Source organism: Aotus nancymaae, unplaced genomic scaffold (genome assembly GCF_030222135.1).
Source record: "Aotus nancymaae isolate 86718 unplaced genomic scaffold, 86718_ANA_hifiasm-v0.15.2.pri h1tg000028l, whole genome shotgun sequence".
Classification (NCBI taxonomy): Eukaryota; Metazoa; Chordata; class Mammalia; order Primates; family Aotidae; genus Aotus; species Aotus nancymaae.
In genome coordinates this window covers 16,355,643-16,377,973 of record NW_026988441.1, presented here as the reverse complement: position 1 = coordinate 16,377,973, position 22,331 = coordinate 16,355,643, and the positions used below count along the sequence as shown (strand labels likewise).

The window sequence follows — 22,331 nt, the reverse complement described above, 5'->3', positions numbered from 1 at the left end:
AAACAAAGCAAAGTTGTACATTTTCAAATCTAGGTAGAGGGTAAAATGGGTGTTCATTATAGAATGTACTCTTTGTTTCTGTGTCTCAGAGCATTTTCTTTCTTTTGAGACGGAGTCTCACTCAATTGCCAGGCTGGAGTGCAGTGGCATGATGTGGGCTCACTGCAACCTCCACCTCCCAGGTTCAAGTGATTGTCCTGACTCAACCTCCTGAGTAGCTGGGATTACAGGCATGCGCCACCATGTCCAGCTAATTATTTCTGTATTTTTAGTAGAGATGGGGTTTCACCATGTTGGTCAGGCTGATCTCAATCTCCTGACCTCGTGATCTGCCTGCCTTTGCCTCCCAAAGTGCTGGGATTACAGGCATGTGCCACCATGCCCGGCCTCAGAGCATTTTCATAATAAAATTAGTAAAAAAGGCTGGGCGCGGTGGCTCAAGCCTGTAATCCCAGCACTTTGGGATGCCGAGGTGGGTGGATCACGAGGTCAAGAGATCGTGACCATCTTGGTCAACATGGTGAAACCCCGTCTCTACTAAAAATACAAAAAAATTAGCTGGGCATGGTGGCACGTGCCTGTAATCCCAGCTACACAGGAGGCTGAGGCAGGAGAATTGCCTGAACCCAGGAGGCGGAGGTTGCGGTGAGCCGAGATCGCGTCATTGCACTCCAGCCTGGGTAACAAGAGCAAAACTCCGTCTCAAAAAAAATAAATAAATAAAAAATAAAAAATTAGTAAAAAAAAATTCTAAATAGACAGCTTTCTTTTTTCTATCCTTTTAATTTCTATATTATTATAGGTAAATGGGTAAATTCCCTCACACCTCTAATACTTCAACAGCTCTGTTCTTTTTTTTTTTCAGACTCAGTCTTACTCTTATCTGCCACTCCATTGCCAGGCTGGAGTGCAATGGTGTGATCTCGGCTTATTGCAACCTCCGCCTCCTGGGTTCAAATGATTCTCCTGCCTCAGCTTTCCAAGTAGCTGGGATTATAGGTGCCTGCCACCACACCTGGCTAATTTTTTTTTTTTTTTTTTTTTTAGTAGAGATGCGGTTTCACCATGTTGGCCAGGCTGGTCTCGAACTCCTGACCTCCGGTGATCCGCCCTCCTCGGCCTCCCAAAGTGCTAGGATTACAGGTGTGAGCCACTGCACCCAACCCAATAGTTATATTCTAAAGGTCCTCCCACTCACTACATCCTTAGGGTTTCTCTTCATCTTTAATTTTCTGAGAAAAATGAAGCAATGAGGTCTGAATTCAGATCTTTACATGTTCTTTATGTTCCAATGGCATGTCTTAGTTATTCTGGGCTGCATAACAAAATACCATAGTCTCAGTGGCTTATAAACAACCAAAGTTTATTTCTCACAGTTCTGGAGGCTGGAAGTCCAAGGTCAGGGTGCCAGCATGCTTGGGTTATGGTGAAGGCCCTCTTGTGCATTGTAGACTGCTGACTACTGTATCCTCATGTGGTTGAAAGAGCTAGCTGGCTCTTTGGCTTCTTCTTATAAAGGCGGTAATCCCATTCATGAAGGCTCAATCCTCATGACCTAATTTCCTCCTAAAGCGCCTACCTTCAAATACCATCACCTTGGGATTAGTGTTTCAACATAGGAATTATTATGGGAACACAAACATTCAGCCCATAACACAGATTTTATCTAAGAAGTACTTCATGGAATATAAGTGATAAGTGACTTTTTCAAATTTTCACCTCATTGTATCTTCCTGTTAAGAAATTCACTAATGATGTTGATGATCATAAAACAGTAATATCCAATATTAATTCAAAACAGTTTGGACCAGATACTTGTTGCTGTATTATACATGTTGGAAACAATTAACCACACTTTTAGGTGGTGTGTTTCATTGTACAGCTGAGGTACCAAGAAGCAAATATTTTGTCTAATATCACACAGATAGAGTAGTGGGAAGACAATGATGATAAGTATATGCTGTTGCTAGAACACTTTTCCACAATTGTTACATTAACAGCTTTATTTTCTAGTGTGAATTTTCCTAAATTTAATAAGAACTAAGAGGTATTATAAAACTCATACATTTATTAAGTTAATATGTTTAAAAAAAGATCAACGCATTGACAGAATGTCTTTCTGGCCATAAACATTTTGATATTCTAATAAATAGAGCATGACATGAAAACCCTTTCTTATATTAAATTACATTATGAGTTTTCTGATGTTGATAAAGATGTGAATACTGTCTAAAGGTCTTTCTACATACCTTACACTCATAGGGTTTCTCACCAGTGTGAATTCGCTGATGTTCAGTAAGGTGTGAATTAAGTCTAAAGGCCTTCCCACATTGTTTACACTCATAGGGTTTCTCACCAGTATGAATTCTTTGATGTATTCTAAGGTCTACACTACGACTAAAGGCCTTCCCACATTCTTTACATTTGTATGGTTTTACGCCTGTGTGAATTTTCTGATGTTCAGTAAACTGCCCACGCCGACTAAAGGACTTCCCACATTCTTTACAATCATAGGGTTTTAAACCAGAATGAATTTTCAGATGTTCTTTAAGATTTCCTCTACGAATAAAGGCCTTTCCACATTCTTTACATTTATAGGGCTTTTCACCTGTGTGAATTCTCTGGTGTTCAGTAAGGTAGAAACCAAATCTAAAGGTCTTCCCACATCGTACACATTTGTAGGGTTTCACATCAGTATGAATTTTCTTATGTAGACTAATCTGAGAGCGTACTCTAAAGGTCTTCCCACATTCCTTACATTCATAGGGTTTTATACCAGTATGGAGTCTCTGATGTTCAGTAAGGACTGAACGAAGCATAAAGGCTTTCCCACATTCCTTACATTTATATGGTTTCTCTCCAGTATGAATTCTAGAATGTACTCTGAGGTCACCACTGTAACTAAAAGCCTTCTCACACACCTTACATTCAAAAGGTTTTATACCAGTATGAATTGTTTTATGGCGATTAAGCTGTCCACGCATATTAAATGATTTCCCACACTCCTTACATTCATAAGGTTTCTTACCTAAATGAGTTCTTCTGTGTTCAGTAAGGCAAAAACTAAGTCTAAAGGTCTTTCCACATTCCTTACATTCATAGGGTTTTATACCAGTATGAATTTTCTGATGACGGGTAAGTTGACCACATACACTATAAGCTTTCCCACACTCCTTACATTCATAGGGTTTCTTACCTGTATGAATTTTCTCATGTTCTTTAAGGTAGAAAACAAGTTGAAAAACTTTTCCGCATTCTTTACATTCATAAGATTTCTCACCAGTATGAATTCTTTTATGTTGAGTAAGTTCCCGTCTACTAAAAAAACCCTTATCACATTTCTTACACATATAGAGTTTTTCACCAGTGTGAATTTTCTGATGTCGATTAAGTTGTGGGTAAAGAACAAAGGTCTTCCCACATTCTTGACATTCATAGGGTTTCTCACCAGTATGAAATCTCTGATGCAGAGTAAGTTGATAGCTATGGCTAAAAACTTTCCCACATTTTTCACATTTATAGGATTTTACACCAGTATGAATTTTCTGATGGAGAGTAAGTTGATAGACATTATTAAAAGTATTCCCACACTCTTTACAAGCATGTTTCACATCAGAATATGTTTTCCCATGTTGAACCAAGTTTGAATCACAATTTTTGTCACTATTATGAATTCTCTGATTCAGAGTAAAAGAAGGATGTTTTCTTTCAGTTGACATTTTTTTAGAGATGATTTTCTTTTGACTGATAGATCTTTCTTCAAGTCCCTGTTGACCCTCAAACTCACTTTTGCTCTGCCACTCATTTCTCAAAATGGATCCTTTCAGATGAAGAGTTTTACTTTTTTCTATTATATTCCCTTTGGAAAAACTGATTTCATGAATGTCCTTTTCTGAAGATAATTTCTTGGTCTTATGCCTGGATAACAAACCTGAAAGAAAACATAAATGCAAACAATTATTTTCCTGTAATCAGCATAACATAAAGTATACATTTTCAAAATAGGAGACAAAGTGAAAACAGTTCTCACTATAAGTCAGTGACTTAAAGAACATTTCCATAAAGTTATATAATTTGAAATTAGGCAACATGAGCTTAGAAAATGAGAGCTTATATAAGATTGTGGTGATATGGAAAATAGTTTACATCAGTGGTTCTAAAATTTTGTTGTGGATGAGAATTATCTGGGAAACTTACCACAAACACTGCTATTTAGTTATCACACAAGTCAAGCGAATCAAATCTACAGGAGTAATTTGGCATCTGAATTTTTAATAACTCCACTAGATGATTCTGATATGGATCAAAGTTTGAGAATCTCCACTTAACAATTTTAATAGTTTTCCTTTACTCTTAGAATAAAATTCAAACATGTTACTATATAATATAATATGGCTTTTGGTTACCTAAAGACCTCTTGCAAAGACATTGTCCTCCTTACTCCCTCTTATTATGACATTTGCTTCTATTCAGCTCCTTGATTGTGTCAGAGCATTTCCCATTTCATATAGTTTCCTACAGGTTTTTTCATCTCCTAAAAATAATCTGTCCTGGGCTCTGTGAAAGACCAACTCCTTCACATCCTTCGTGTTTGGATAAATATCTCTTACACAGAAAGGCTTGCCCTATTGACGGTAAGGCAGTCTATGTCCTTTATTCTCAATTCCAGCATCATGTTTCTTTTCTTCATTTCACAATTTTCAAATGCATATCCATTGATTTTTCTCTTTGTTCATTTGTTGATTTTCTGATCCCTAAACCTTCCCAAAGGAAGATGTAATCCCTATTTCATTCAACAATTAATAACTACCCACTAGCACATAGCAGGCATTAAATAATTGTTGAGATTTGTATTCATTTTTTAAAAAATCATTCTATGTGGCACATACCTGTTACAATATCTAAAAAAAAAATCATTTAAATACTTCTCTATCAAGTATAGGAATGGATGGTTTTAGATGTAAGAGGACAGAAGAGATATCTGAAAAAGGTTATAAAGAAAGTGATTGTACAATAAATTAATCATTGTCTTAAATGATGATGAGTGACAGATAAGTCACTGTATAGGACAGCTGCATATCAGAACAATCACTTTATTTTTGTATTTTTGTAACAATTACAAACTACCTCTAATCTCTCACCTTATATAGTGATTAAATACACTCTTTCCTACCTTACTTCCTTTACAGATCAGAACAAAAGTAAATCCAAGGTAGCTCAGCCAAATGTATAAAATGAAAAAACCCTTGTTTTGCCTACTTATCCTTCAATGGCTATCCAAGTAAAGAGATGTTTCCAACCTTGTTGTTCACTGCCTCCTGTGCATAGAGATATATGTTTACATAGCTGAGTTTTACTATTATTCAGCCACCTACTGGATGCTTACTCTACTTTCTTTTTCTTTTCTCTTTTTTTAATTTTTAAATTTTTTTATGGTACTTTAGGTTCTGGGGTACATGTGCAGATCATGCAGGATTGTTGCATAGTTACACACATGGCAATGTGGTTTGCTGCCTCCATCCCCCCATCACCTACATCTGGCATTTCTCCCCATGTTATCCCTCCCCGACCTCCCCACCACCCCGTTGTCCCTCCCTTGCCCCCTGCAACAGACCCCAGTGTGTAGTGCTTCCCTCCCTGTGTCCATGTCTTCTCATTGTTCAACACCCGCCTATGAGTGAGAACATGTGGTGTTTGGTTTTCTGTTCTTGTGTCAGTTTGCTGAGAATGATGGTTTCCAGATTCATCCATGTCCCTACAAAGGACAGAACTCATCATTTTTTATGGCTGCATAGTATTCCATGGTGTATATGTGCCACATTTTCCTTGTCCAGTTTATCATTGAAGGGCATTTGGGTTGGTTCCTGGTCTTTGCTATTGTAAACAGTGCCATTATGAACATATGTGTGCATGTGTCTTTATAATAGAATGATTTACAATCCTTTTGGTATATACCCAGTAATGGGATTGTTGGGTCAAATGGAATTTCTATTTCTAGGTCCTTGAGGAAGTGCTACACTATCATCCACAATGTTTATACTAGTTTACACTCTCACCAACAGTGTAAAAGTGTTCCTATTTTTCCACATCTTCTCCAGCATCTTTTGTCTCCAGATATTTTAACGATCGCCATTCTAACTGGTGTGAGGTGGTATCTCAATGTGGTTTTGATTTGCATTTCTCTAATAATCAGTGATGATGAGCATTTTTTCATATGTTTGTTGGCCTCATATGTCTTCTTTTGAAAAGTGTCTGTTCATATCCTTCTCCCGTTTTTCGATGGGTTTGTTTGTTTTTTTCTTGTAAATCTGTTTTAGTTCTTAGTAGATTCTAGATATTAGCCCTTTGTCAGATGGGTAGATTGCAAAATTTTTTTCCCATTCTGTTGGTTGCCGGTTCATTCTAATGATTGTTTCTCTTGCTGTGCAGAAGCTCTGGAGTTTAATTAGGTATGATTTGTCTATTTTGGCTTTTGTTGCCAATGCTTTTGGTGTTTTAGTCATGAAGTCCTTGCCTATGCCTATGTCCTGAATGGTTTTGCCTAGGTTTTCTTCTAGGGTTTTTATGGTGTTAGGTCTTATGTTTAAGTCTTTAATCCATCTGGAGTTAATTTTAGTGTAAGGTGTCAGGAAGGGGTCCAGTTTCTGCTTTCTGCACACTGCTAGTCAGTTTTCCCAACACCATTTATTAAACAGGGACTCCTTTCCCCATTGCTTGTTTTTGTCAGGTTTGTCAAAGATCAGAGGGTTGTAAATGTGTGACTTTGCCTCCAATGCCTCTGTACTGTTTCATTGGTCTATATCTCTGTTTTGGTACCAGTATCATGCTGAAGCAAGGAAATGTCTAAAATCGACACCCTATCATCAAAATTGAAAGAGTTAGAGGAGCAAGATCAAAAAAACTCAAAAGCTAGCAGAAGACAAGAAATAAGTAATATCAGAGCAGAACTGAAGGAGATAGAGACACAAAAAATCCTTTAAAAAATCAATAAATCCAGGAGCTGATTTTTTGAAAAGATCAACAAAATAGACCACTAGCCAGATTAATAAAAAAGAAAAGGGAGAAGAATCTAATAGATGCAATAAAAAATGATAAAGGGGATATCACCACTGACTCCACAGAAATACAGACTACAATCAGAGATTACTACAAACAACTCTATGCACATAAACCAGTAAACCTGGAAGAAATGGATAAATTCCTGGACACTTGCACCCTCCCAAGCCTAAATCAGGAAGAAGTTGAAACCTTGAACAGACCAATAACAAGGGCTGAAATTGAAGCAGCAATTAATAGCCTACCAACCAAAAAAAAGTCCAGATCCAGATGGGTTCACAGCTGAATTCTACCAGACATACAATGAGGAGCTGGTACCATTCCTTCTTCTTCTTTTTTTTTTTTTTTTGAGACAGAGTCTCACTGTCACCCAGGCTGGATTGCAGTGGTGGGATTGCAGTGGCGGGATCTCGGATCACTGCAATCTCTGCCTCCCAGGTTCAAGTGATTCTCCTGCCTCAGCCTCCTGAGTAGCTGGGATTACAGGCACGTGCCACCATGCCCAGCTAATTTTTGTATTTTCAGTAGAGACAGGGTTTCACCATGTTGGCCAGGCTGGTCTTGAACTCCTGACCTCAGGTGATCCACCCATCTCGGCCTCCGAACATGTTGGGATTACAAGCATGAGCCACTGCACCTGGCCACTTACTTTCTTTATAACCTTTCTCAGATATCTCTTCTGTCCCCTTACATCTAAAACCAACCATTCCTATACTTGATAGAGAAGAATTTAAATTTTTTTTTTTTTAGATATTATAACAGAAATGTGCCATGTTGAATGGTTTTTGGAAAAATGAACAAAGAAACTCAACAATTTTAAGAACAGAGTAACTCAATAGTATGAGGAGATGGCTGGGCACCTAGAAGTGTCAGGGAACCTTATTAACACAGATATGTTAAATGAAAGCTGGTGGGTGGCAATCTAAATAAGACAAGAACCTAAAAAAATCTAAATACTGGCCAGGCACAGTGACTCACGCCTGTAATCCCAGCACATTGGGAGGCCAAGGGGGGTGGATCACCTGAGGTTAGGTTTTCTCCTCAAGTAGACAGATCCTAACCTGCCTAGGTTTTATTAGAGCCTAATGACATAGAGGAAAGAAAATACCCAACTTCAGCCCTCTAAGCCATCCTGTCTCACCTAGCAGCAGGACAAAAACTGAAAGCACTGGTTAAGGTCAGTCAAGTGGCACAGGTGCACCAAAAGACTGAGACCTAATTCTGGGACCACAGAGCACTCCTCTCCCCTTACACCTTATCACTACATTCCTAAAGGCCTATTTACTGCATTTCCCTTTACCCAGTACATCATGTTTACCTTTCAACAAAAAGTTAGAAGGAAAACTAAAAGGCAAGAAACACAGTTTGATGAGACTAAACGAGCATCAGAATCAGAAGTCAGATATGGCAGGAATGCTGGAATTATCAGACCAAGAATTGTAAAAGACTATAAGAAATGTGTTAAGGGTTTTAATAGAAAAAATACACAATATCCAGATGGATAATGGAAACAGGTGAATATTCTAAGAAAGAATCCAAAAGAAATGCTAAAAATTAGAAGCACTGTAATAGAAATGAAGAATGCCTTTGATGTGCTCCTTAGTAAACTGGACACAGCTGAGGAGTCTCTGCACTTGAGGATGTGACAAAAGAAACTTAGAAAACTGAAAAGAAAGAGAAAAAATGCTGAAAAAAATGGAACAGATCTCCAAGAACTCTGGGGGTAAGTATGAAAGGTGTAAATACTCATGAAAGTACCAGAAGGAGTAAAAAGCGAGAAAGGAAAAGAAGCATATATGAAGCAACAATAAATGAGAATGTCTCCAAATTAATGTCAGACTCCAAATCAGAGATCAGGAGTCTCAGAGAACTGCAAATTAAAACAACAATGACATACCACTTCACACCTGTTAGAATGGCCAAAACCAAATGCTGGCAACACCAAATGCTGACAAGGGTGTGGACCAACAGGAATTCTCATTCATTGCTGGGTGAATGCAAAAATATTATAGCCACTTTGGAGGATATTTTGGCAGTTTCCTACAAAACTAAACATTCTTTTTTTTTCTGAGATGGAGTCTTGCTCTGTTGCCCAGAGCTGGAGTGCAATGGTGCAGTCTCAGCTCACTGCAACCTCTGCCTCCCGGGTTCAAGCAATTCTCCTGACTCAGCCTCCCAAGTAGCTGGGTTTACAGGCGTATGCCACCATACTACTCAGCAATCATATTCCTTGGTATTTACTCAAATAAAATGAAAACATATTCATACCCAAACCTGCACACAAATGCATATAGCAGCTTTATTCAAAACTTCCAATACTTAAAAACAACCAAGAAGGCTGGGTGCGGTGGCTCAAGCCTGTAATCCCAGCACTTTGGGAGGCCGAGGCGAGTGGATCACGAGGTCAAGAGATTGAGACCATCCTGGTCAATACGGTGAAACCCCGTCTCTACTAATACAAAAAAAAAATTAGCTGGGCATGGTGGTGCGTGCCTGTAATCCCAGCTACTCAGGAGGCTGAGGCAGGAGAATTGCCTGAACCTGGGAGGCAGAGGTTGTTGTGAGCCGAGATCGTGCCATTGCACTCCAGCCTGGGTAACAAGAGCGAAACTCCATCTCAAAAAAACAAAACAAAACAAAACAACCAAGATGTCCTTTAGTAGGTGAATGGATAAATAAACTATGGTACATCCAGAGAATAGACTATTATTCAGTGCTAAAAGAATGAGCTATCACAAAAAGATGTTGAGGAAAGTTAAATGCATATTACTAAGTAAAAGAGACCAATCTGAGAAGGCTACATACTGTATGATTCCAACTACATGACAGTCTGAAAAAGGCAAAACTATGGTGACAGTAAAACACTCAATGGTTTTCAGGGGTTAGGGTGGAGTAAGGGATGACTAGGTCAAACACAGAGAAATGTTAGAGCAGTGAAACTATTATGTACGATACCACAATTGTGGATACCTGTCATTATACATTTTTCAAAGTTAACAGAATTTATAACACCAAGAGTGAACTCTAATGCAGACTGCGACTTAGGTGATAATGATGTGTCAATGTAGGTGTAGCAACTGTAACAAATGTACCACTGCCATGTGGATTGTTGATAATTGGGGAGGGTGTGCATGTTTGAAGACAGAGAGTATATAGGAACTCTATACTTTCTGTTAAATTTTCCTGTAAACCTAAAACTGATTTTTTTAAAAAAAGTTTATTAATAGAAAGTTACTCCAGAAACTAGTAAAATATTAAAAAATGTATATTTAGTATCTAAACTAATAAAATATTGCAAAATACATATCTGATCAGGTAGTTGATTATAAGATATATAAAGAACTCTTATAAATCAAGAAGATAAAGAAAATGAATAATATCAACGGGAATTTTTGTGTCCTTGTGTGAGAAAAGGAGTTCTTAGAATGTATTACTAATACATGCTGCTTCACAAATGGACCTCCAAAACATTATGCTAAGTTAAAGAAGCCAGATTCAAAAGATTGTACATTGTATGATCCCATTTATATGAAATGTTCAGAAAAGGAAAATCGACAAAAATGGAAGGTAGGTCAGTAGTTGCCTAAAGCCGGAGGTGGAAGAAGGGATTAACTGCAAAAGGGCACAAGAAAACTTTTGGGGGTGATGAAAATACTCTAAAACTGGATTATCATGATGGTTGTCTAACTGTAAATTGACTAAAAGTCACCAAGTGTGCACTTATAGTCGGTGAATTTTGTGCTATGTAAATTATACCTCAATAAAATTGCTAAAAGAAAGTCAATGGGTAAAAATATTAAATAGACACTTTTTACCAAAGAAGATAAAGGAATGACAAATACATGAAAATATGCTCAACATTAGTCATTAGTTAAATGCAAATTAAAATTACAGTGAGATACACCTACACATCCACTAAAATGACTAGTATTAAAATGACTGTCAATACCACAGGCTGGCAAGAATGTGGAGCTATTGGACATCTACTGGGAATGCCAAACAATATAGCCACTTTGGACAGTTTATTTATTTACTTTTTGAGACGGAGTTTCACTCTTGTTGCCCAGGCTGGAGTGGAGATCGCGCCATTGCACTCTAGCCTGGGCGACAAGAGCGAAACTCCATCTCAAAAAAAAAAAAAAAAAAATAGACTCCTTACATCCCATGTCCCCTTCTAGCTACTAACCCCTTATCTAGTTCTCTCCTAAAAGAATTCCCATTAGAAAAGTTTTCTATCTCACTGTCATCACTGCCTCACCTCCCATTTTATTTCAGCCACATCTAGCAGCCTTTTTTTAACCTCTGACTCCATTGAAACCTTGTCCTCTTGACAAAAGGTCACCATCAACTTCTTTCCTGCCACATCCTATAGGCAATTTACAGTTCAGTTAACCTCATAGATGACTACTCCCTTCCACTAGAAACATTTTCTTCATTTGACTTTTTTTGGTACCACTCTCCAGGCCTACTTGTTCTCAATCAGACATGTTTTCTAAAATAGAAATATATCTCTTCCTTTTCTAAATAGAATGTCCCGGGCCTTAGTCTTCTTTGTCTCATCTGGCTTCCTTCATTCTATGAAACTCATTCACTAAAGGTAGGGAATCAGCAAACTTTTTCTGTAAAGGACCAGACAGTTGAAATCTTATGCATTGCGAGCCATATGACTTCTGTCTCAACTACTCAACTCTGCCATAGGCAATATATAAACAATTAGGTGTGGCTATGTTTCCATTAAACTTTATTTACAAAAATAGGTAGTAGGTCAGATCAGCCCTAAGGGATCTCATCCAGTCAGTTCATTGGCTGGACACCCAAGTTAATATAATTCATCCTACTATGTCTCTGACTGTTCAACATGTCAATCTGGATGACACGTAGGCATTTCAAATATATACACCTAAACTGGGATTCTATTTCCATCCTCCAAGCTAGCTTTCCCATATGTCCATCTCAGCAAATTGTATCTACTTACCTGCTTACATGAAAAACTTGTTCACCTATGATTTCTTGTTCACCTATATCCCATGGCATGTCTGTTAGTTCTACTTTCAGATCGTAAGATGAATACAACATCTTCTCACCACCCCTCACCACTACCATCCTAATCCAAGCTACTATCACTGCTAATCTAGACTTTAGAAATAGCCTAATAACTGATCTTTCTACTTCCATTCTTGCCTCTGTTCAGTATATTCTTCACAGAGCATCTACAGTAATCATTTAAAAACATGTCTGATTATGACTTTCAATTACTCTTGGAAAAGAAAAATCCAAATTTCTTACTATGATAAACAAAGCCCTATAAGACCTGGCCCCTGCTTGGCTCTAAACTCATATTTAGTTACTCTTCCCCACTCTCAATCTGCTCCGAGCTTCTTACAGTTCCTCAAACACACAAAGCTCACTTTCCTGCTATGCTTGGAATTATTTTCTTCCAGATGTTCACATACCTTAAGCCTATACTGCACATCTCTGCATGTATATTCTCTCTTCGAAGAGCCTTCCCTGGGCAAGCAACCTAAATTAACCCCGCCCAAACTCTGTCTCCTTACTCTTCATTGTTTTCTTCATAATATGCATCATTATTTAATATTTATATATATTCATTTGTTTACAGTTTACTGTGTATCTCCCCTACTATAATGTTAATTCCATCAGTGTGGGGAGGTTTTGGCCTTATTCACCAAGGTACTGCTAATACTTGGCACAGAATGAACACTTGGCAAATATATGCTGAATATGTGAAAGACTGAACTTTTAGGCATTAGAAACAAGCACTCGTGTCAATGCAGAAAAGACAGGAAGCAATTGATTGCACTGGGAAAGAAAGAGCATTCTCTTTACTGAAATGAAGAGTAACATGAGGGGAAGCAAAAACAGAGATAGGCGGTAGGAGCTAAGATGAGGTTCTTTTGATAGTTCATGCTAAGGTGATCTGTTTCCTTCCCTGTCTTAGGCCTTTTCTCCAAAGCCCTGAGGCCTCTGAGAGGAACTCCCTAAACAGCATGCAAAGCCTGTATATGCTCCCTCACCAGCTGGTCATGACTGGCAATGAGAGCCCCTATCTGCCTGATGAACTCTCAACTCACCTGGGTACTGTCTTCCTGTCATATCCCTCACCGCCATGCAGGGCTCTTTCCCTTGCTCCAATAGGGTAATCACATCTGGCTTTGAGCCAGAATATCCTGCTTATAAGAAAGAAATAAAAAAATATATAGAAGTAAAACATTGCAAGTTCAAAAACAGTTTGAGACTTGGTTAAATTTATATGGATCAACATGATTTCAATAAAGACTTCAGAGAAAACTGATAGGATTAAAGAATATTCAACTTAGTGTAACCCTAGGATCCCAGAGAATAAAATAACTTGATGGGCGGGGGAATTAAAATTCATCCGGGAGAATTTTAATTCATTTTGGAATTAAAACTCATACAGGCTGGCTCTATTGAGAGGCAGTAGTTTTTGAGGGCACAGACTCTCAAGCCAGCCTATGTGGGTCCAAATTCTACTCTGCTACCTATGGACTAATGATTGTAAACAAACTGCTTAAATTCTTTGGTCCTCAGTTTTCTCATCTGTAAAAGGAAAATAAAAGTAGTACCTATATCATAGCTAATACTTAGAACAGTGCCTGGTATGTAGTAAGCACTCTATTAGCCATTATTATTTTTGTCATTCTTAATTTACTTAGAGCAAAACAAGATACTTCCTACGGTATTTCTAGGTTCTTGCTAAGATATTCATTTAAAATTAGATGCTAAGTTAATAGATTTTATTTTCCTTTAACTAATTTCAACTTTTATTTTAGATACAGGGGCCACATGGTTTGTTACCTAGGAATATTGTGTGATGCTGAGGTTTGAGGTACATTTGATTTCACCACCCAAGTACTGAGCATTGTACCCAGTAGGTAAAACTCTCAATCACAAATCAGTAAAATAAAATGTTTGTTTTAGGAAGTAGAATGCATTCACTTTAATTTTAAATCAATTTAGTTGGTCTAAACCATGACATATAAATTGTACACCCTGGGTGCATCTGTTTCCTCACAGACAGGTTACCAAATAACAGAGCATCCATAGCAATTCTGAGCTCAAATGCAATGTGAAACCTGATTTCACTGACATTGGTTTTGGAGTAAATGCCCCCAAATTCAAATCCAGTCTCTTAACTATTAAGGAAGACTCAGTTACAGGAAGGGATTAAGGAACATTTCATGAGGCTCAGTGAGGTATGGTGAAAATGAAGGCATTTAGTGGAAGTGCCATTCACAAACCATCAAAATTCAGTCAATTTCTTGAGGAAGAGAGAAGAAATTCAGCTAGTTTCTTAATAATTAGTCCTAAATTTGTGGAAGAGAAAGCTACTATTTCAGAGAGCAGAGTCTACATTATTTGACGTAGGTGACCTTACCCAGTGAGACCAAGTTACTGTAATTCTCCAACATGACATCTCTGTACAATTTCCTCTGAGTAGGGTCCAGGCACTCCCATTCCTTCTGAGAGAAGTCTATAGCCACATCCGTGAATGTCACCAATGCCTGAAACATAAACCAACGTATTACTGGTGAAATTACAGAACAAGTATTTTAAAAAGAAGAAAAAGAGATAGAAGGTTTTACTGCAGCAAGGGATACTATACCAAACTCTAGGCCAGGGCTGAAAGCTTACGATAAAGGTAGAAGAAAGGAACCCGGTATTCTAAAGCAGAAACACTTCATTTTCTTGAAGAATCCAGCTTCTGTATACAAAATTTCCTATATATTATGGGGTTCTTGAACTACTCAAAACATTTCTGGGAACAAATACATGTTTCCCAATTAATTTAAACTGGATACAAGCACATAAACTATATTTCTACTTCAAAATCCTCAATAAATTATTACTTAAATAAGAAAAACCACTTAATAAATAAATTTTAAAAAGAAGAATCCTACCTCCTCTTTTTCCTTCAAGTTTATCTATCTATCTATCTATTGATCAGTCGATTAATCAGTCAAGACAGGGGTCTCGCTCTGTTGCCTGGAGTACAGTGGCAAACTCAGAAGTTCAAGTCCATAGTACCTCACTGCAAATCTGGGAGAATACAGTTATCTAATATTTATGTATCTGGATGATTTTCTTATAAGTACTACATACCTTCTTTGTTCTTGAGATTAATACTGATGTAATGAACCAGAATCATACTGATGTCAAGACTAGCACATTCTGTTCAACCACAAAATGCATCTTATTATAGGTTTTTGCCTCAGAGATTCCCAGGAAAGACCCCCTGGCCTCTCTATAAGCAGGCCCCAACTACATACTGAAAGTGAGGCCAATCAGTATTAAACTGCATTTTATCTAGACGCAGGATCGGTGGAAAACTTCAGTGCTTTCCTATGTGTAGTCAAATGAGTCCATTCTTGGTTTCATTACACCTCAGATCTGACAAAGGATGGTAAAGTGCCTCCCTCTAGGAACTTCATGTCTGCTCCATCTCTGCTCTAGACAGAGACTGAGTACCCTGAATGATTTGGTCAATGTGCATGTGAATATTGGTTAAGAAAGAGAGCGGGCGCACTGGAGGGGCTTGGGAGTGTGGGGAGTAAGAAAAACTTCTGGGCCAGGCGCAGTGGCTCATGCCTGTAATCCCAGCACTTTGGGAGGCCCAGGTGGGCAGATCACAAGGTCAGGAGATCGAGACTATCCTAGACAACATGGTGAAACCCCATCTCTACTAAAATACAAGAAGTTAACTGGGAGTTGTGGCACACGCATATAATCCCAGCTACTCAGGAGGGTGAGGCAAGGGAATTGCTTGAACCCAGGAGCCGATGTTGCAGTGAGTTGAGATTGCATCACTGAACTCTAGCCTGGCAACAGAGTAAGACAAAAAAAAAATTCTGTTAAGAAGTGTCAGCATTCAGATGAGTAAGTAGAAAAAAAGCAACAAAACAAAACAAAACAAATGAAAAAAAAAGAAGTGTCAGCATAAAGAGTGAAAATGTTCACATGATCTTTGAAAACAAAAGAGTCTAAAGAAGGAAAGAGAAACTGTGACTTACATGGGCCATGGTTTTAGACTCATAAGAACTGGTCAGTCTTTCCCAGGGTTCTTCTGCTGGAGAAACAAAGTTCTGAGAAGCCTGAGTTAGAGGAGAAAAAAAATGAGGCAATGAGACTAGGCTTGCTGCAGAGATAACAACATGATATAAATTAATAATCTATTTTCCATTGTTGCTTGCAAACACCTCCTCCTAAACTTCCCTCACCTCCCTCCGTCACACTCTCACCACACCAAGGGAAGCTGGCTGTAGGAGGATGGACACAGTGTAGGGGTTCTCCTAAAGTAGAACACATGACCAATATTTCAGCAGGAGAGTTCTGGGCCAATCCCCACTATGAGAATACTTATTTAGACTCAAGGCTGGGATGTTCAGAGCTGCCTAAAATAAAATCTCTTCCCTCGATTCTCACCATCCAAAGGGGACAGACATTATCCAAAGCAGACTGTCTTCATGGCCTTAGGAGCTTCTTGGCCTCCCCTGACTTAAAGATGAAAGATAGAACAGACTAGGAGTTTGCAACCTATGGCCCATGGGCCAAATCTGGCCTGTCCATATGCATTTGTAAATAAAGTTGGAATAGAACACAGCTCTGCTCATTTGTTTACTCCTGACTATGGCTACTTTCAGAAAGCTACAATTGCCAAGTTGAGTAGTTTCAATGGAGACTGTATGGGCCACACATATTTGGCCTTCTATAAAAAAATTTTGCTGATCCCTGGCATAGACAATTCACAATTTATCATTACAAAATTATACTTGCATAATGGGATCCCTTCTAGCCTGAACTGGAACGCCCACAATCCTCAGGGCTAACCACTCCCCATTTCCCTCAATCGGAAGAGTCCCCAGGGTCCCTGCAGGACATTATTCACCCTGCCTTCTCCCTCAGTACTCAAACTGGAGGGAGAAGTAAATTTATGACCCTGGCAGCAATAAAAAAAATCAACTTTTATGTGATGCATACCTTATATATAGATATTTAATCCTTAGAATTGCCCTATAATGTCATTATTATCTCCAACATCAGAAAAACAGACACCTAAATCTACTGCTAATAAACAAGACATTTGAATTCTGAATCAACAATTCTCCAATTACAAAGCCAGTTCTTTTTCAGCTGTGCTCCTGTTACTGATACCCAGAATTTCTTACTATATACCTAATGAAACCCAAGCATGAATAATAACAGAAGTAATGACTAAAAGCTCTTAAATGTTGCTACTCATTAAGATAATGTATGTTAAAGTGGCAAATAGCATTTCACATTTACAACACAGTAGCATTTAAAAGACTTATGATAACGTGTTTAACTGGAGTAAAATAGATACCCTCACACCGTGTTATACACTGCTGCCACCTGAAAAAGGGTAAATTAGAAATTTATATTAGCAGAATTTAATAATGTGAGCCAGATATTTCAAGGAAAATGATTATATATGTTCACTAGAATATATGCAGGCAAGTGCAGATAATTTTAAAATAGAAAAAGCTAGATAAAAACATAAATTAGACTTGAATAAAGAACAGGTTAAATAAATTCTAGTGTATTCACATAGTAGAAAATAAATTAGCCATCAGAAATAATATAGATTGTTGAGTCAGCAAACTTTTCCTGCAAATAACCACATAATAAATATTTCAGGCTTTTTGGGCCATTCAGCCTACCAGAAGTATGCAATGTTACCACATAGTGCAAACGGAGCCAGAGAAAATTGATAAATTAAAAAATGTGACAATGTTCCAATGATACTTTTATGAATATGGAAATCTGGAATTCATATAATTTTAACGTGTCTTGAAATAATATTTTCATTCCCACCATTTAAAAACATATTAAGGAATCACACAATATGTGATCTCGTGTCTGTCTTCTTTCACTCAGCGTAGGGTTTTAAAGCAGTAATTAACTTCATTTTATGGCTGAATAATACTCCATTGGATGGATGGAACATTTTCTTTCTCCACTCATCAGTGGATGGACATTTGGGTTGTTTCAACCTTTTGGCTTTTGTAAGTAGGGCTGCTATAAACATTCATGTGCACGTTTTTGCTTGAAAGCATGTTTTCAATTCCTTTGGGTAAAATACCCTCGAGTGGGATTATTGGGTAAAACAGCAATTCTATGTTTAACTATTTGAAGAACCACAAAACTATTTCCTGCAGCTGTACCATTTTACATTCTTACCAGCATTATTATTTTTACTCTCAAAAAATAAATTTTAAGAATTTTAAGAATTTCATTTTTCAAATATTTGCTAGATGAATTAAGTTTTTTACTCCCTTCAAATCTTGAAGCAATGAACTAAGGGTTCCAATTTATCCACAGATTCAATAACCTATTTCTTTCTTTTTTTAAAAAAAAATTGTTATTCTCATCTGAGTGGGTATGAAATGGCACCTCAGAGTGGTTTGGATTTGCATTTCCCTAATGACTAATAATGTTAATGATTTTTCAAGTGTTTATTTGCCATTTATATATTATCTTTGAAGAAATGTGTATTCAAGTACTTTACTCATTTTTTAATTGAGCTGTCTTTTTTATTTTTAAGTTGTAAGAGTTCTTTACATTCTGGATACTGGATCATTATCAGATATGTAATTTGTAACTATTTTCTTCTATTCTGTACTATCTTTAAAAAAATTTTTGAGACAGGGTCTTACTCCATCACCCAGACTGGAGTGCAGTGGTGTGATCTTGGCCCACTGCAACCTCTGCCTCCTGGGTTCAGGTGCTTCTCATGCCTCAGCCTCCTGAATAGCTGGGATTACAGGCGTGAACCACCATGCCCATCTAATTTTTTGTATTTTTAGTAGAGACAGTTGGCCATTATGTTGACAGGCCAGTCTTGAGCTCCTGGCCTCAAGTGATCTACTCACCCCATCCTCCCAAAGTGCTGGGATTACAGGTGTACTGTCTTTTAACTTTCTTGATAGTGTCATTTAATTAAAGCATAAAAGTTTTAGTTTTGATAAGGTCTAATTTATCTATTTTTTCCATTGTTGCTTGTGCCTTTGGTGTGATATGTAAGAACCCCTTGCCCTGTCGGTAGTAAAGCTGTTTGACTTTCTTACCATTCATGTGTTCACTGGCATAGCACTTTTAGTTTCCTTCAAGAACTTTTCCTTTGTAGTCACAGTGTGGTTATTTGGTGCAAGAGGCCTGGCTTTTAGCCTGTCTCAGATTTTGACATGCCTTCCTCACTAAGCTTAACCATTTTCAGATTTTGACTTAAAGTTGAGAGACATGCAACTCTTCCTTTCACTTGAACATTTAGAGGCCACCATAGGATTATTTTTATTTATTTGTTTGTTTTTGAGACAAAGTTTCACTCTGTCACCAGGCTAGAGCGCAGTGACACGATCTCAGCTCACTGCAAGCTCCGCCTCCCGGGTTCAAGCAGTCCTCCCTGCCTCAACCTCCTGAGTAGCTGGGACTACAGGCATGCGCCACCACACCCAGATAATTTTTGTACTTTTAGTAGAGACAGAGTTTCACTATATTAGCCAGGCTGGTCTTGAACCCCTGACCTCGTGATTGATCCACCCGCTTCGACCTCCCAAAGTGCTGGGATTACAGGTGTGAGCTACCACACCCGGCCTACTGTAGAGGGCACTCCAGAATGGAGCAATCCTGAGGTTTCCACTGTAGGATTATTAACTAGCCTAACTTCAATAGACCTGTGTCTCAGGAAGGCCTGAGGACAGGGAGAGAGATGGGGGAACAGCTGGTTGCTAGAGCAGACAGAACACACACATTTATGGATTAAGTTTGCCAACTTATATGGACATGGTTTATGAAGCCCCAAAACAGTTAAAACAGTGACATCAAAGATCACTGATCACAGATCACCTTAAAAGATACAATATTAATAAAAAATTTGAAATATTGCAAGAATTACCAAAATGTGACAGACAAGAAGTCAGCATATACTGCTGAAAAAAATGGAGCTGATAGATTTGCCCAATGCAGGGTTGCCACAAACCTTCAATTTATAAAAAACAGTATATTGGGAGGCTGAGGTAGGAGGATCCCTTGAACCCAGGAATTCGAGGCTACAGTGAGCTATAACTGCACCACTGCACTCCAGCCTGGGTGACAATGAGACCCTGTCTCTTTTTTTTTTTTTTTTTTTTTTGAGATGGAGTTTTGCGCTGTCACCCAGGCTGGAATGCAATGGCACGATCTCGGCTCACTGCAACCTTCGCCTCCCGGGTTCAAGTGATTCTCCTGACTCAGCGTCCTGAGTACCTGGGATTATAGGCATGCGCCACCACTCCCAGCTAATTTTTGTATTTTTATTATTTATTATTTATTTATTTATTTTGAGACGGAGTTCCGCTCTTGTTACCCAGGCTGGAGTGCAATGGCGCGATCTCGGCTCACCACAACCTCCGCCTCCTGGGTTCAGGCAATTCTCCTGCCTCAGCCTCCCGAGTAGCTGGGATTACAGGCACGCGCCACCATGCCCAGCTAATATTTTGTATTTTTAGTAGAGACGGGGTTTCACCATGTTGACCAGGATGGTCTCGATCTCTTGACCTCGTGATCCACCCGCCTCGGCCTCCCAAAGTGCTGGGATTACAGGCGTGAGCCACTGCGCCCAGCCCATTTTTTTGTATTTTTAGTAGAGACAGGGTTTCATCATGTTGGTCAGGCTAGTCTAGAACTCCTGACCTCACGATCTGCTCGCCTTGGCCTCCCAAAGTTCGGAGATTACAGGCGTGAGCCACCCTGCCTGGCCGACCCTATCTCTTTAACAAACAAACACAGTATCTGCATAAAATGACTCACAATAAAATGAGGTATGCCCACATTATCATTAATGTTGACATGAATATCTTCAAACAAGAGGGAAGAAAGTGCATGTGTCTATAAAAGGACAACACAACACATCTTTGTGGTGATGGAAATGATGTTTTGATCAATGTCAACCTCCTGGTTGTCATACGATAGTCCTGCAAGATGTTATCATTGGAGAAGACTAAGTTGAGAATAACATACAATGTCTCTATTATTTCTTATAGCCTCATATGAATCTACAATTATCTCAAATTAAAAAAATAAAGAAATTTTAAGAATTTCATTTTTCAAACATTTGTTAGATGAATTAAGTTTTTACCCCCTTCAAATATTGAAGGCAAATTAATGCTCCAGATTGTACTGTTCAGTAGGAAGATCACTAGCCATATATAGCTGTTTACATTTAGATTTATTAAAATTGAACAAAATTTTAAAAACTCAGTTCCTCAGTCAAACCAGCGACATTTCAATTTCTCAATAGCCATATGTAGCTAGTGGTTACTGTAGTGGAGAGCACAGATATAAAAAAAATGGAACCCAGTTTTGCAGAAGTTTGTATTAAGAAGCATTGTTCCAAAGCATTACACGATTGACACCCTAACTTTACAGGTGAGAAAACTGAAGCCAGGAGATATCACTGTAACAGCTCTGCATACAATCGTGCCCATTCTCACAGTACTGTGCTCACACACTTCTTTCCCCACATTCACTGCCACAGGTGAACTCTCAGTGCATCATTCACTAAATTTATATAATTTTATAGGAATCTATCTTAAATTCATGACCATGCAAAGAAAAATCAATTTCTTACAGGTTATAAGATACTCAGTCGCATGCTGAGTCTGATTAATCACAGACATCACCCTCAAAGCTATAATCAAACCATTCCCAACACCCTTCCGCACACAATCCTAAATGCGCCACTAATAGCCTCTGTCACAGTGTCAAGCACAATCTGACGCACATCACACGGGCATGGCCACTGTCCCCTCTGCTCCCACAGAGGACACTCGGACACGGACACGCGCGCCCACAGACACACACACGGCCGTGAAGAATGCGTCACACTTCCGAACACCGTTGGGCAGCAACCCGGTATTGTGGCCACTGCGTCACAGCCAGAGCTCTCTGTTAGAGAGAAATCCAGACCTTACCTGACAGCCTTTTGCAGCTCTTCTATCCCGGGGACGACATTCCCCTGAAGGCACCACGTCAAGACTCAACCTCTTTGTGTGAGATTCTCTGGAATTTCTGGGGCGTTACTTGAGTATAATGAAATAGGCTAGGCTAGCAGACCGTAGCAGCGTATAAGACCCACAGTTAGAGCAAAGGAACCTCAGGGATCGCTCCGTTCTGGAGTGCTGGACTCTATGACAGCCACTGGGCCTGCGCAGACACGACCCGGCCGGTTTCCAGCTGTA

The 22,331-nt window shown here is 38.7% G+C and overlaps 1 protein-coding gene across 2 annotated transcripts; it reads right to left on the bottom strand.

Moving 5' to 3' along the window:
* Window positions 1-1,342: 1,342 nt before the first annotated feature.
* Window positions 1,343-22,303, bottom strand: ZNF540 (zinc finger protein 540). 2 transcript variants are annotated; one of them, XM_021676581.2, is made up of 5 exons: window positions 22,065-22,303; window positions 16,107-16,187; window positions 14,474-14,600; window positions 13,149-13,247; window positions 1,343-3,931 (listed from the first exon to the last, which is right to left on the bottom strand). In XM_021676581.2, the coding sequence occupies exons 2-5, from the start codon at window positions 16,113-16,115 to the stop codon at window positions 2,181-2,183; spliced, it is 1,986 nt and encodes a 661-aa protein (XP_021532256.2). In that variant the 5' UTR covers window positions 16,116-16,187; window positions 22,065-22,303; the 3' UTR covers window positions 1,343-2,180. The 2 variants fall into 2 exon arrangements, with proteins under 2 accessions (XP_021532256.2, XP_021532257.2); XM_021676582.2 differs by having other exon boundaries at window positions 13,149-13,244.
* Window positions 22,304-22,331: the final 28 nt, after the last annotated feature.